Here is a 14,978-nt window from a genome sequence, read left to right on the forward strand (position 1 = left end):
TTCTTATTAGTCATCAATTTTATACACATCAGTGTATACAAGTCAGTCCCAATCACCCAATTCATCACACCACCATCCCCACCCCACCCCCCGCTTTCTCCCCTTGAAGTCCATACGTCTGTTCTCTACATCTGTGTCTCTATTTCTGCCCTGCAAACCAGTTCATCTGTACCATTATTCTAGATTCCACAAATATGCATTAATATACGATATTTCTTTATCTCTTCCTGACTTACTTCACTCTGTATGACAGGCTCTATCTAGGTCCATCCATGTCTCACAAATGACCCAATATCATTTCTTTTTATAGCTGAGTAATATTCCATTGTATATATGTACCACATCTTCTCTATCCATTTGTCTGTCGCTGGGCATTTAGGATGCTTCCAGGACCTGGCTACAGTGCTGCCATGAACAATGAACTTTTTGATTTATGGTTTTCTCTGTGTATATGCCCAGTAGTAGGATTGCTGGATCATATGGTAATTCTATTTTTAGTTTCTTAAGGAACCTCCATACTCTTCTCCATAGTGGCTGTATCAATTTACATTCCCACCAACAGTGCAAGAGGGTTCCCTTTTCTCCACACCCTCTGCAGCATTTGTTGTTTGTAGATTTTCTGATGATGACTATTTTAACCGGTGTGCAATGATACCTCATTGTAGTTTTGATTTGCATTTCTCTCATAGTTAGTGATGTTGAGCAGCTTTTCATGTGCACCTTGGCCATTTGTATGTCTTCTTTGGAGAAATGTCTATTTAGGTCTTCTGCCCATTTTTTGATTGGGTAGTTTTTTAAAATATTGAGCTGCATGAGCTATTTTAATTTTTGGAGATTACTCCTTTGCTGATTCATTTGCAAATATTTTCTCCCATTCTGAGGGTTGTCTTTTTGTCTTGTTTATAGTTTCCTTTGCTGGGCAAAAGCTTTTAAGTTTCATTAGGTCCCATTTGTTTATTTTTGTTTTTATTTCCATTACAATAGGAGGTGGGTCAATAAAGATCTTTCTGTGATTATGTCAGAGTGTTCCTCCTATGTTTTCCTCTCAGAGTTTTATAGTGTCTGGTCTTACATTTAGGTCTTTAATCCATTTTGAGTTTATTTTTCTGTATGATGTTAGGGAGTGTTCTAATTTCATTCTTTTACATGTAGCTATCCAGTTTTCCCAGCACCACTTATTGAAGAGACTGTCTTTTCTCCATTGTATATCCTTGCTTCCTTTGTCATTAGTTGACCATAGATGTGTGGGTTTACCTCTGGGCTTTCTATCCTGTCCCATTGATCTATATTTCTGTTTTTGTGCCAGTACCATATTATCTTGATTACTGTAGCTTTCTAGTATAGTCTGAAGTCAGGGAGCCTGATTCTTCTAGCTCCGTTTTTTTCCCTCAAGATTGCTTTGGCTATTTGGGGTCTTTTGTGTTTCCATACAAATTTTAAGATATTTTTTGTTCTGGTTCTGTGAAAAATGCCATTGGTAATTTGATAGGGATTGCACTGATCTGTGGATTGCTTTGGGTAGTATATTCATTTTCACAATATTGATTCTTCCAATCCAAGAACATGGTATATCTCTCCATCTGTTTGTGTCATCTTTGATCTCTTTCATCAGTGTCATATAGTTTTCTGAGTACACGTCTTTTACCTCCTTAGGTAGGTTTATTCCTAGGTATTTCATTCTTTTTGTTGCAATGGCAAATGGGATTGTTTCCTTAATTTCTCTTTCTGATCTTCTGTTGTTAGTGTATAGGAATGCGAGAGATTTCTGTGCATTAATTTTGTATCCTGCAACTTTACCAAATTCACTGATCTAGTAGTTTTCTGGTGGCATCTTTAGGATTCTCTATGTGTAGTATCATGTCATCTGCAAACAGTGACAGGTTTACTTCTTCTTTTCCAATTTGTATTCCTTTTCTTTTTCTTCTCTGATTGTTGTGGCTAGGACTTCCAAAACTACGTTGAATAACAGTGGCAAGAGTGGACATCCTTGTCTTGTTCCTATCTTAGTGGAAATGGCTTCAGTTTCTCACCATTGAGAATGATGTTTGCTGTGAGTTTGTCATATATGGCCTTTATTAGGCTGAGGTAGGTTCCCTCTATGCCCACTTTCTGGAGTTTTATCATAAATGGGTGTTGAATTTTGTCAAAAGTTTTTCTGCATCTATTGAGATGATTAAATGGTTTTTATTCTTCAATTTGTTAATATGCTGTATCACACTGATTGACTTGTGTATATTGAAGGATCGTCGCATCCCTGGGATAAATCTCACTTGATCATGGTGTATGATCCTTTTAATGTGTTGTTGGATTCTGTTTGCTAGTATTTTGCTCAGGACTTTTACATCTGTATTCATCAGTGATATTGGTCTGTAATTTTCTTTTTTGTAGTATCTTTGTCTGGTTTTGGTATCAGGGTGATGGTGGCCTCATAGAATGAGTTTGGGAGTGTTCCTTCCCTTGCAATTTTTTGGAAGAGTTTGAGAAGGATGGGTGTTAGCTCTTCTCTAAACGTTTGATAGAATTTACCTGTGAAGCCATCTGGTCCTGGACTTTTGTTTGTTGGAAGATTTTTAATCACAGTTTCAATTTCATTACTTGTGATGTGTCTGTTCATATTTTCTATTTCTTCCTGGTTCAGTCTTGGAAGGTTATACCTTTCTAAAATTTGTCCATTTCTTGCAGGTTGTCCATTTTATTGTCATAGAGTTGCTTGTAGTAGTCTTGTGATGCTTCATATTTCTGTGGTGTCCGTTGTAACTTCTCCTTTTTCATTTCTAATTTTATTGATTTGAGTCCTGTGTTTTTCTTGATGAGTCTGGCTAAAGGTTTATCAATTTTGTTTATCTTCTCAAAGAACCAGCGTTTAGTTTTATTGATCTTTGCTATTATTGTTTCTATTTCATTTATTTCTGCTCTGACTTTTATGATTTCTTTCCTTCTACTAACTTTCAGTTTTGTTTGTTCTTCTTTCTCTAGTTCCTTCAGGTGTAAGGTTAGATTGTTTATTTGAGATTTTTCTTGCTTCTTGAGGTAGGACTGTATTGCTATAAACGTTCTCTTAGAACTGCTATTGTGCATCCCATAGGTTTTGGATTGTCATGTTTTCATTGTCATCTGTCTCTAGGTATTTTGTGATTTCCTCTGATTTCTTCAGTGATCTCTTGATTATTTAGTAATGTATTGTCTAGCCTGCATGTGTTTGTGTTTTTTATGGTTTTTCCCCCATAATTTATTTCTAATCTTATAGCGTTGTGGTCGGAAAACACACTTAACATGATTTCAGTTTCCTTAAATTCACCAAGGCTTGATTTGTGACCAAAGATGTGATCTATCCTGGAGAATGTTCCATGTGCACTTGAGAAGAAAGTGTAATCTGCTATTTTCAGATGGAATGTCCTATAAATATCAATTAAATCTATCTGGTCTATTGTGTCATTTAAAGCTTGTGTTTCCTTATTAATTTTCTGTCTGGATGATCTGTCCATTGGTGTAAGTGAGGTGTTAAAGTCGCCTACTATTATTGTGTTACAGCCAATTTCCTTTTATAGCTGTTAGCATTTGCCTTAGGTGCTCCTATGTTGGGTGCATATATAATTGTTATATCTTCTTGGATTGATCCCTTGATCATTATGTAGTGTCTTTCCTTGTCTTTTGCAACATTCTTTATTTTAAAGTCTATTTTATCTGATATGAGTAGTGCTACTCCAGCTTTCTTTTGATTTCCATTTGCATGGAATATCTTTTTCCATCCCCTCACTTTCAGTCTGTATGTGTCCCTAGGTCTGAAGTGGGTCTCTTGTAGACAGCATATATATGGGTCTTGTTTTTGTATCCATTCCATGAGCCTGTGTCTTTTGGTTGAAGCATTTAGTCCATTCACATTTAAGGTAATTATCAATATGTATGTTCCTATTACCATTTTCTGAATTGTTTGGGGTTTGTTTTTGTAGGTCCTTTACTTCTCTTGTGTTTCCCACTTAGAGAAGTTCCTTTAGCATTTGTTGTAGAGCTGGTTTGTTGGTGCTGAATTCTTTTAGCTTTTGCTTGTCAGTAAAGCTTTTGATTTCTCCATTGAGTCTGAATGAGATCCTTGCTGGGTAGAGTAATCTTGGTTGTAGTTTCTTTCCTTTTATCACTTTAAATATATCATGCCACTGCCTTCTGGCTTGTAGAGTTTCTGCTGAGAAATTAGCTGTTAACATTATGGGAGTTCCCTTGTATGTTATTTGTCGTTTTTCCCTTGCTGCTTTCAATAATTTTTCTTTGTCTTTAATTTTTGTCAATTTGATTACTATGTGTCTTGGTGTGTTTCTCCTTGGGTTTATCGTGCCTCGGACTCTCTGTGCTTCCTGGACTTGAGTGGCTATTTACTTTCGCATGTTAGGGAAGATTTCGACTATAATCTCTAACAGTATTTTCTCAGGCCCTTTCTCTCTCTCTTCTCCTTCTGGGACCTCTATAATGCAAACCTTTGTGTGTTTAATGTTGTCCCAGAGGTCTCTTAGGCTGTCTTCATTACTTTTCATTCTTTTTTCTTTATTCTGTTCTGTGGCAGTGAATTTCACCATTCTGTCTTCCAGGTCACTTATCCGTTCTTCTGCCTCAGTTATTCTGCTATTGATTCCTTCTAGTGCAGTTTTCATTTCAGTTATTGTACTGTTCATCTCTGTTTGTTTGTTCTTTAATTCTTGTAAGTCTTTGTTAAACATTTCTTGCATCTTCTCTATCTTTGCCTCCTTTCTTTTTCTTTGGTCCTGGATTATCTTCACTATCATTATTCTGAATTCTTTTTCTGGGAGGTTGCCTGTCTCCACTTCATTTAGTTGTTTTTTGAGCTTTTATCTTGTTCCTTCATCTGGTACTTAGTCCTCTGCCTTTTCATTTTGTCTTTCTATGAATGTGGTTTTCGTTCCACAGGCTGCAGGACTGTAGTTCTTCTTGCTTCTGCTGTCTGCCCCCTGGTGGATGAGGCTATCTAAGAGACTTGTGCCAGCTCCCTGATGGGAGGGACTGGTGGTGGGTAGACCTGGGTGTTGCTCTGCTGGGAAGATCTCAGTAAAACTTTAATCTGCTTGTCTGCTGATCGGGGAGGCTGTGTTCTCTCCCTGTTCATTCTTTGGCCTGAGGTGACCCAGCACTGGAACCAGCAGGCTCTTTGGTGGGGCTAATGGCAGACTCCAGGAGGGCTCACGCCAAGAAGTACTTCCCAGAACTTTTGCTGCCAGCGTCCTTGTCCTCGCAGTGAGCCAGAGCTGCCCCCCGCCTCTGCAAGAGACCCTCCAACACCAACAGGCAGGCCTGGCTCACTCTCCTATGGGGTCAGTGTTCCTTCTCCCTGGGTCCCAATGTGCACACTGCCCTGTGTGTGCCCTTCAAGAGTGGAGTCTCTGTTTCTCCCAGTCGTGTCAAAGGCCTGCAATCAAATTCTGTGAGCCTTCAAAGTCTGATTCTCTGGAAATTCCTCCTCCCGTTGCCAGACACCCAGGTTGGGAAGCCTGACATGGGGCTCAGAACCTTCACTCCAGTGGGTGGACCTCTGTGGTATAATTGTTCTCCAGTGTGTGAGTCACCCACCCAGCAGTTATGGGATTTGATTTTATTGTGATTGCGCCCCTCCTATTGTCTCACTGTGGCTTTTCCTTTGTCCTTGGATGTGGAGTATCTTTTTGCTGAGTTCCAGTCTCTTCCTGATGATGACTGTTCAGCAGTTAGTTGTGATTCTGGTGCTCTTGCAAGAGGGAGTCAATCTACAGATTTAATGTGATCCCTATCAAAATACCCATGACATTTCTCAAAGAACTGGAATAAATAATACTAAAATTTATATGGAACCACAGAAGACCCAGAAATGTCAAAACAACTGTGAGGAAAAAGAACAAAGCCGGAGGCATAATCATTCCAGACTTCAGACAATATTACAAAGCTATAGTAATCAAAACAGCGTGGTGCTGGTACAAAAACAGACATATAGATCAACGGAAAAGAACACAGAGCCCAGAAAAAAACTCACACACCTATGGTCAATTGATCTACAACAAAGGAGGCAAGAATATACAATGAAGAAAAGACAGTCTCTTCCACAAGTGGTGCTAGGAAAGCTGGATAGCTACATGTAAATCAGTGAAATTAGAACCTCTCATCACACCACATGCAAAACTAAACTCAAAATGGTTTGTCATGACACCATAAAACTCCTAGAAAAGAATATAGACAAAACATTCTCGGACATAAATCGTAGCTGTATTTTCTTAGATCAGTTTCCCAAGGCAAAAGAAATAAAAGCAAAAATAAACAAATTGAACCTAATCAAACTTAAAAGCTTCTGCACAACAAATGAAACCATTAACAAAAGAAAAAGACAACATATGGAATGGGAGAAAATATTTGCAAACAATACGACTGACTTTAGTATCCAAAATATATACAGACAGCTCATACAACTCAATATCAAAAAAACGAACAGCCCAATCAAAAAATGCACAGAAGACCTAAGTAGACATTGCTCCAAAGAAGATATAGACAGTTCCCCAAAGAAGACATTCTGATGGCCAACAGGCACATGAAAAGATGCTCAACTCTGCTAATTATTAGAGAAATGCAAATTAAAACCATAATGAGGTATCACTTCACACCAGTCGGAATGGATGTCATCAAAAAGTGTACAAATAATAAATGCTGGAGGGCGTGGAGAAAAGGAAACCCTCCTACACTCTTGGTAGAAATGTAAATTGGTGCAGCCACTATGGAAAACTGTATGGAGGTTCCTTAAAAAACTAAAAGTAGAGCTACCATATGATCCAGCAATCCCACTCCTGGGCATGTATCCAGAAAAGATGAAAACTCTAATCTGAAAAGATACATGCACCCCAATGTTCATAGCAGCATTATTTACAACAGCCAAGACATGGAAACAACCCAAGGCCCATCAACAGACGACTGGTTTAAGAAGATGTGGTATATGTATACAATGGAATACTACCCAGCCATAAAAAAGAATTAAATATTGCTATTTGCAACAACATGAAACAACCTAGGGAATATTATATTAAGTGAAGTCAGACATAGAAAGATAAATATTATATGATATCACGTAAATATGAAATCTAAAAAAATAATACAAATGAATTTATCTACAAAACAGAAACAGACTCAAAGACAGAAAACAAACTTATGGTAATCAAAGGGGAAAGGAGAGAAGTATGGAATTAACAGATACAAGTTACTATACATAAAACAGATAAACAACAAGGATTTATTGTATAGCAGAGGGAACTATAGTCAATATCTTGTAACAACCTGTAATAGGAAATAATCTGAAGAAAAAAATATATATATAACTGAATTACTTTGTTGTACACCTGAAACTAAAACAATATTGTAAACCTACCATACTTTAATTTTTAAAAAATATATATATATGTAAAAGTAGCTTTCTCCATGCCTGATAATGCTTTTTTTTCCTTGAAGTCTATTCTCTCTGATATGAATATAACTATCTCAGCTTGCCTTTGGAGAATATATGCCTAGTGTATCTTCTTTATCTTTTCACTTTCAAACTTTTTGTATCCTTAGGTATGTTCCTCATAAAGAACTTTTTGCTGGATTTTTTTTCCTATTTGAATCCTTTCTTTCATCTGGAGAGTTTAGCCCTTTATCAAGCACTGTCAAAAATCTAATCCCAGTAGCACTTCCTTGGCTTCTGCCAGGATATGCTAGCCAAATCTTACCTTTTTTGATGTGTGGTCTTTCTTCTCCCTTACCAGGCCCAGCACATCTGCAGCCAGGATTTGCTAGGATTTAACCCTAGTTACAGGCCTAGGAGCAAAGAGAGAGGAGAGGGGCAGTTACTCTCTTGGGTTGCAGGGGAGAGGGGGAAAAGGGTGGGAGGAGGAGGGGTGGGTAGCAGCCTCTGCAGCATCTTCCAGCATAAGTAGAGGTGACTTATTAGGGAAGGCTGGGCTGCTTCTGCAAGACTATAGGATGCAGTAGGGACTGCAGAGTCAACATCTTCAGGGGCATCCATCCAGATGTCCGCATGGCATGTTTCAAGGTTCTAGGTTTTCCCTACCAGCACCTTGAGTTTCACAAAGTATAATATGGCTGAACATTTAAGTCAAGTCTCTGAAGCTTTGTGACTGTTAACAATTAGATGTTCAGCCTGAATCTCGGCTGTTTCAATCCTTCCACTGCAGGAGAAAAGGCCTTGTTATGAGCTCCCCAGAGGTCCTTTGGCTCTCACATTTCAGTATTAACAGCTTGATAACATCCCTCAGTCTCTCATTATCCTTCTATAGGTCATCAATACAACCAAGCAGTAACCAGCCAATTCTACTGTTTTTGTAGACATTGTCCTTTCTGTATTTATCAAACACCTGCCTCATTGAACTTCTAGAGAGTTCCTCTCCATGGGGATATTTGCCTAAGTTACCATCTGTTTCTGGGGTCTCTAAGACCACCCCCAGGTTGAGCGACTTGCTAGAAGGGCCCACAGGACTAAGCATAGACCTGTACTCACAACTGTGATTTATTACAGAGAAAGAACACCAAGCAAAATCAGCAAAGGGAAAAGGCACATGAACAAAGTCCATATGAAATGAGCACAAGCTCCAAGAGTCTTCTCCCAATGGGGTCACACAGGATGAGCTTAATTCCTCCAGCAATGATGTATAATATGTATAAAGTACTGTCCACCAGGAAGCTGGCCTGAGCCTGGGCATAGGAGTCCAGGGTTTTTATTGTGCCCAGTCAAGTAGGCACTCTTTGCCTAGCATGTACCAAATTTATGATTCCCAGAAGGAAAGCAGGTGTTCAACATAAACCCTATTGTGTGTACAAACATTTCAGGCACAGTAAACCACTCTTATCAATTAGGGAATGGGGGGAACACCTGTGAAATCCAAACTGCTGGACAGTAGCCACTGGCGAACCTCAAAAGCAGGCCTTTCCAAGGATAACAGGTTCAGGCCTGCTTTGGTAACTCTTTTCTGCACACCATCTGTGAAATATCTAGTAACTGAGTCATAACCTTGTGCCAAGGCCTGTATGTACACCACTTACCGGCGAGGATGTCATCCTCTTCATCCTTTGGGAGGGAGATGAACCAGCTCCTCATCTCCTATTAACCTGTTTTCTCAGATCTCACTCCTGGTCCACTTGTGTTAGTCTGGGTCCTCCAAGCAGACACCAAGACCAAGAAGGGGTCAGCTATAGAACAGACTTACTAGGGGCAGTGCTGGTGAGGAAAAGCAGGGTGGGAGCTGGGGTTGGTGGGAGGCTGGGAGGCAACCAGCCCCTGATACAGGCATGACCCCAGGTAGATAAAAGAAGGAAGGTTGGGTGAAAGTGACTTAGAGACTATAACACAATCCTAAAGGAGTCTGGCAAGACTGTCAGGTAGTCTTCAAGCCAAAGTGAAGGAGTCAACTCTTTGCCATGCTCAGTCCCTGGTTGGCAGCAGTGTGAGGCAGAGCCTGTGTGTTAATGTGGGGATGACCAGAGTGCAGAGGCTGGAGGGCCTTCAGTCCCTTATGCTCCTTCCTGCTGGAGAGCTGAGGGGTGCATTCTCCTGGCTGCCACGACCATGAGTGTAGCTCTCAAAATACACCTGAAAAAGATTTGTGATCAGACAAATATTTAGCATCAACAGCACATGGTAATTTGCAATAATACCTTTCAGCTAAAATTTTCTTAAAAGGTTAATTATAAAACCCCTTAAATAAAATAATCTTTTTAATTTAATAAAAGAACAATAGCCTATGTGGGTGAATTCTGGGGAAAAGACTTTTCCAAATTGCTTGGTGAATTGGAAGCTGACACACAGCATATTGTATTAGGACTAAATCAAAGTTACTCAATGACAAAATAATAAATACTTCTAAATGTTCATAACTCAAGTAATTTTCTGAAATATGGTTTACATTAATTAATACTTAGAGTAAAATACCATTTGTGAGTTTTTCCTCCTGATCGACCTCAGATACCCTTGATAAAGAAAAAGCATTCCTACACATTCTACACCTAGTTCTTAGGTTGACTATAAATGACCACACGTACAACTTCTGAGGCAAACGAACTGAACAATGTTTATAGATATTTCTAAAATTATTTTATATACAATTTGGAAACTTCTAAGTCATATATGCTTAGATGATAAAATGGATAAATACCTTCTTACATAGTATCTAATAGGATTTGTTTTCTAATTTTTATCAATGTTATCCTCAAAGGCAACATTTGCCATCAATATTTGTAACATAAAACTCACCCAAGGAGACTAGAGTTTTTGTATCTGCTAAGATTCAACAGAAAACTGGTCCCACAGCTGCTCTGGCAGCTCCTTCCAACCAATATACTTTTAACTAATTCAGATTAAATAGTTCCTAAAATCACACAGTTAATTCCTACTAAAAAAAACTGTTCCACCACAGTAACTAGGTTCAGCCTTTGCATGGACTTTATGACTTGCTGGTACAAATAACAGAAGCTACTAGAAATAAATAATAAATAAAATATATAACATGAAAGAATTGCAAAATGTTTATTTTTTAATGCGATTAATACCATTTTAATGTAGGAGAGGCCATCTTTATTTACAGGCTAATAAAAAAATACTAAATTCAACACAACTAGGTATAATACATTTGTCAAAAATCCTATAGATTTGAGGCTGACCCTATGTGGAAGACTGGATAAGTGGGATGGTGATTACGTAATAAGGATGTCAGAAATGTGCAACTTACACATGAATCAATATACTGTTTCTAAACATGAAAACAAAGTAAGTCCATGGTGGGGGGAACAGAACCAGCACCAACGACAAGCTTCTGACAGCTGTTCAGCTAAAACCATTCAGTTATATTACCAAGGATCAAAAAATTGTCATCGCTTTTCAATCTATTTTAACAAGTCTCATAACCCAAATGTTGTCTGCCATCATATTCACAACAGATACTTAGAATTTTAGAAGTTAAATGTAAATATATACACGCATACATACAACCCTCACACTCTTGAAAATTTTTTCTCAGCTATTCTGTTTGTGTGTGCATATGTGTATTTTTCTTTTTCCTTTTTAATTGTAATGGCTTTGCAACAGTTCTCTCCTTATGTTTGGTTTTGTCCTTGAAACTCATTATGAGTTTCTTTCCTGTAAACGTGAAAACATAAAAACTGTTTCTCATTCAGTCCTTTGGGAAAAGTCTAATTCTTAGTTCATCCCCCAAAGACTATATATTCTAAAATGAACTTTTAACTGAGTACTTTGTAAACACCTGACGGGAATCTCATAGTAGCATCTGAGCAACAGTGCTCTCACATAGGCCTGCAAAACCAAGGTGAGGCAGGAATAAAATGGGAACTGACCTTTGCAATTTTAAACTACCTGGGAAATTTTTCATTCTGCTTATCAGCCCAAGAAAGTTTGTATCACCACCATCTCATACAGTTCTTCATATTACACGGCGTCCTCACAGAAATGCCAATTCAAGGCTCTAAAAAAAAAAAACCCTTTATAGACATATTAGTTCTTGAAAATCAAAAGGGTTTCGCTAATATTTCCTAAGGAATCAGTCTTAGTAGATAAAGGATACTCTCTGAAAAACTGCCGTGGCCACCCCATCCCAGGCTGTGTTTTAAAAAGATAAGATAACATGGTTTCAAGTCAAAACAAAAAGTTTTCAGATATATGACAATGGAAATTTTTTTGTCTAAATGAATACACTGGCTAAAATCCAGTGGGGGCATGTGTTGGAGTAGGGGATGCATAAGAAGACTTTTTTTCTTTTAAGAGGCCTAGCCTGCCAGGAGCAAACAATGACATGTAGCTTGCTTATTCAGTTATACAATTAAATACTAGCTTCTGCTTAGAGGCAACGCTATGCTACAAGGTATTTTAATATCAGTAACCATACATACTATGAAGTGCATTTCTATTACAAATTAACATGGTGATATACAGATGAACAAAACCACGCAAAACAAACCATAAATGAGCAACAGTTAAAACATAAAATTTATAAATAGCAAAACCACCAAATAAAGTATATACATTTTATAGATTTACCTATGAACAAATATACAGTGCATCTAGGAAAGAAAAAAGAACACGTTTTATATCACATAACATATGAATATTAGAAAGATACTGATAATACTCTAAAAGCCTTCTCCCAAGCAATATTCCCTTCAACGTATGTCCTTTAAAACAATATTTGCAAAACTACCATCTCTTTAAATGCAATGTTTTCACTTTCCCCTGCCCAGTACAGTGGCCTGCGGAACAGTAAATAAGAGAGCAGGCACTCCATGCTTATTCCTGGGATAAGCAAAGTAGCAAATCTAGTTTGCATATGAACAGCACTTTAGTCAAACAAACACAAACAAGAAAAGCCAACCAAAACAATTACCATATCAAAACGTGTTCACCTTATCTTACCCTCCAGTGCCTCAGCTTTTTGGATGATTGGCAAATCAGTTAGGTACTTTGAGAGAAAACTGCTTTTGAATGTATCTCATTGACATGCTAATAAATTTGAGCTTTTACAATGATAGAAAAGATGTATCTTTAAGTGCCAGGACTATCACAAGACAAACATTATGAACAACTCAAAATGTATAAAACTGTCTTTCATGGATTCGAGAAAAAAAGCATTTGTGACTAAACATTAATAACGTAATACTCCAATACTATGCACACAAGATCAACATAATTGAGAACAGATATTTTACACTCATCTGCATTTCTTCTAAAAACCTAAAATGTACAATGTACAATAACTTTTCTGAAACTATTTCTAGTGCAGCATTGATAAAGGATTGCTTAAAGAAAACTATTTTGTACTGAATGAATAACACTGAAAAGCAAACTCATAATAAATGATCATTAAGAACTGATTTAGATATCAGGAAGCATATTAAATCTTAAAAAAGGAAAACACTGAAACCATTCTTTCAGTTAAAAAAAAAATTTAAGTCAAGCCTACATTCTGCAATTCAAGTTCTGTCCTTTGAAACACCACACTTAACATTCTGGAATATACAATATGAATTCATTTATTCTCTTATATTTAAAAGCTATTGCTTAAAAAAATTCCAGTTAGCACTGTCCTTCTACTAAATGGAAAAGGAATCAAATAAAACAGTAGTGCTTCATTTGGTACTTAAGAGCCTAGTACTATCCTTTTGGGAAACACATGCTTTGGTGCTTTACAATTTTAAGAAAATCAAAATTACTTTACATGCAATCGCTAATTATGGTATACCACAGAAAATAGGGAGTTTTATGCATTTAGAATTGTTCACATGAAGCCCTGAGGTACCCGCCTTTCATTTAGGCAACAAACAGCCTCCTTTGATCTTGTACAGTCTTTGTCACCGTCTTCCCTAGTGCCCCAAATTCGGAATAGTTTGATTAACAATCTTGTCCGGAGATAGTCAGTTTAATAAGATTTTTTATGATACAGACTGTGCAGATCATCTAATTTAGAAGCACCATCTTCGAGTGGAGTTTCACTTGAAGTTCCTAGGTCTCCATTTTCATGTCCATCAGTTACTGCTTTCTTATTAAATCCTGAAAGAAAGAGAAAAAAAACAGATACTTTCTAGTTAAAAAAAAAAAAGTCATACTTTTATTGAGCTATAACAAAGGAATGCCCACTGTAATTAATAATAATAATATGGAGCAAATAATGGGACCCTAGATTTATCAAGTCAGCAATCTCTGACAAAGGAATTCTTCCTTCTTATAGCAGATATCAAACACTGTACAGATTTTTAAATATTATCTATTGGACTTATCTAAAAATTATATAAAATTTCCTACCAAATTTTCTATGAAACTTAGAACTGATACACACAATCCCAAAATTCAGTAAGTTCTACTCACACAAATACCTGCTGAACTGTAAACTGTATTTTTCTTTTACATTTTGCTTTCACATTATTTAACTTGTTCAATGAGGCACATACTAGTTTATCACTACATCTAATTTGTCCAATGTCCAGATAAAATTTAAAACTAATTTTGGTTAATCTACAAATAGTACACATATTTGAGTCACATTTTAAGTGGTTTGCAATTTCCACAGGTGATAGAGAACCTTTTAGCCTCAGCTGCAAAAAGGAAGGGACAAGAACTCTAATCCTGACAAAAAATAGAAGGGTGAAAGACAACAAAAGCAAAGGAAAAGCAGCTCAACAGCGCAAGGTTTTGACATAGTGCCACAATCGTTTTGTTCAAGATGCACGGGGAGAACGATTGCTACTGCTGTCTTTGTATAAATAATTCACAACATATAGATTTACCAAAAGGGCAACAGTTCATCAGTTCACTATAAAACTCTATGCCAGAAGTTCTCAAACTTTTTGGTCTCAGGCTGCCTTTACACTCTTAATAAGTACTGAAAATTGCAAAGAGCTTTTGTTCATGGTGAGGTACTAATGTTTACCATATTAGTGATTAAAACTGAGAAATCTAAAAAAAAATTATTACTTTATTAAAAATGATAAACTCCATAAATGTTAACATAAATAACATATTTGTTTAGTGAAAATAATTCTACTTTCCAAAAAATTTAGTCAGAAGAATATCATTATTTTACAATTTTGCAAATATCCTTAATGTCTGGCTTTACAGAAGATAGCTGGATTCTCATATTTGCTTCTACTCAATGAGTTACAAGTATATGAAGAAAGTTCACCTTCACAAAGATATATAGTTAGAAGAGGGAAGAGTAACTTAGCTTTTTCAGATAACTGTCAATATTCTTCTTTGATCGTATACCAAAATTTTACAGTATAGAATCTAAAACCATATCAATGAACTTTCACACTCTGCTACATTAAAATCATTTGTCTATCTTGCACTTTGAATGGCTCTTTCACCCATGCAGGATTTAGTAACATCATGCACTGGTCATTTGAAAAATATCAGATCACTGAGTTATGTAGCAATTCCAAAAGCTGACACATTTCTTTTTACT

At 37.0% G+C, this 14,978-nt stretch overlaps 2 protein-coding genes across 3 annotated transcripts in view; one reads left to right on the forward strand and one right to left on the reverse strand.

The window, feature by feature from the left end:
* Positions 1-14,978, forward strand: part of DCBLD1 (discoidin, CUB and LCCL domain containing 1) — a 98,785-nt gene that overhangs the window by 76,799 nt on the left and 7,008 nt on the right. The window lies entirely within an intron of this gene.
* The window catches only part of GOPC (golgi associated PDZ and coiled-coil motif containing), a 38,641-nt gene continuing 34,176 nt past the window's right edge, over positions 10,514-14,978 (reverse strand). For both annotated transcript variants that reach the window (XM_059035867.2, XM_059035868.2), the window contains one exon: positions 10,514-13,567. In XM_059035867.2, the coding sequence (XP_058891850.1) occupies positions 13,437-13,567 (131 nt within the window). In that variant the 3' untranslated portion in view covers positions 10,514-13,436. The remainder of the gene's footprint in view (positions 13,568-14,978) is intronic.

This window comes from Kogia breviceps, chromosome 13, assembly GCF_026419965.1.
Source record: "Kogia breviceps isolate mKogBre1 chromosome 13, mKogBre1 haplotype 1, whole genome shotgun sequence".
NCBI classification, from domain to species: Eukaryota; Metazoa; Chordata; class Mammalia; order Artiodactyla; family Physeteridae; genus Kogia; species Kogia breviceps.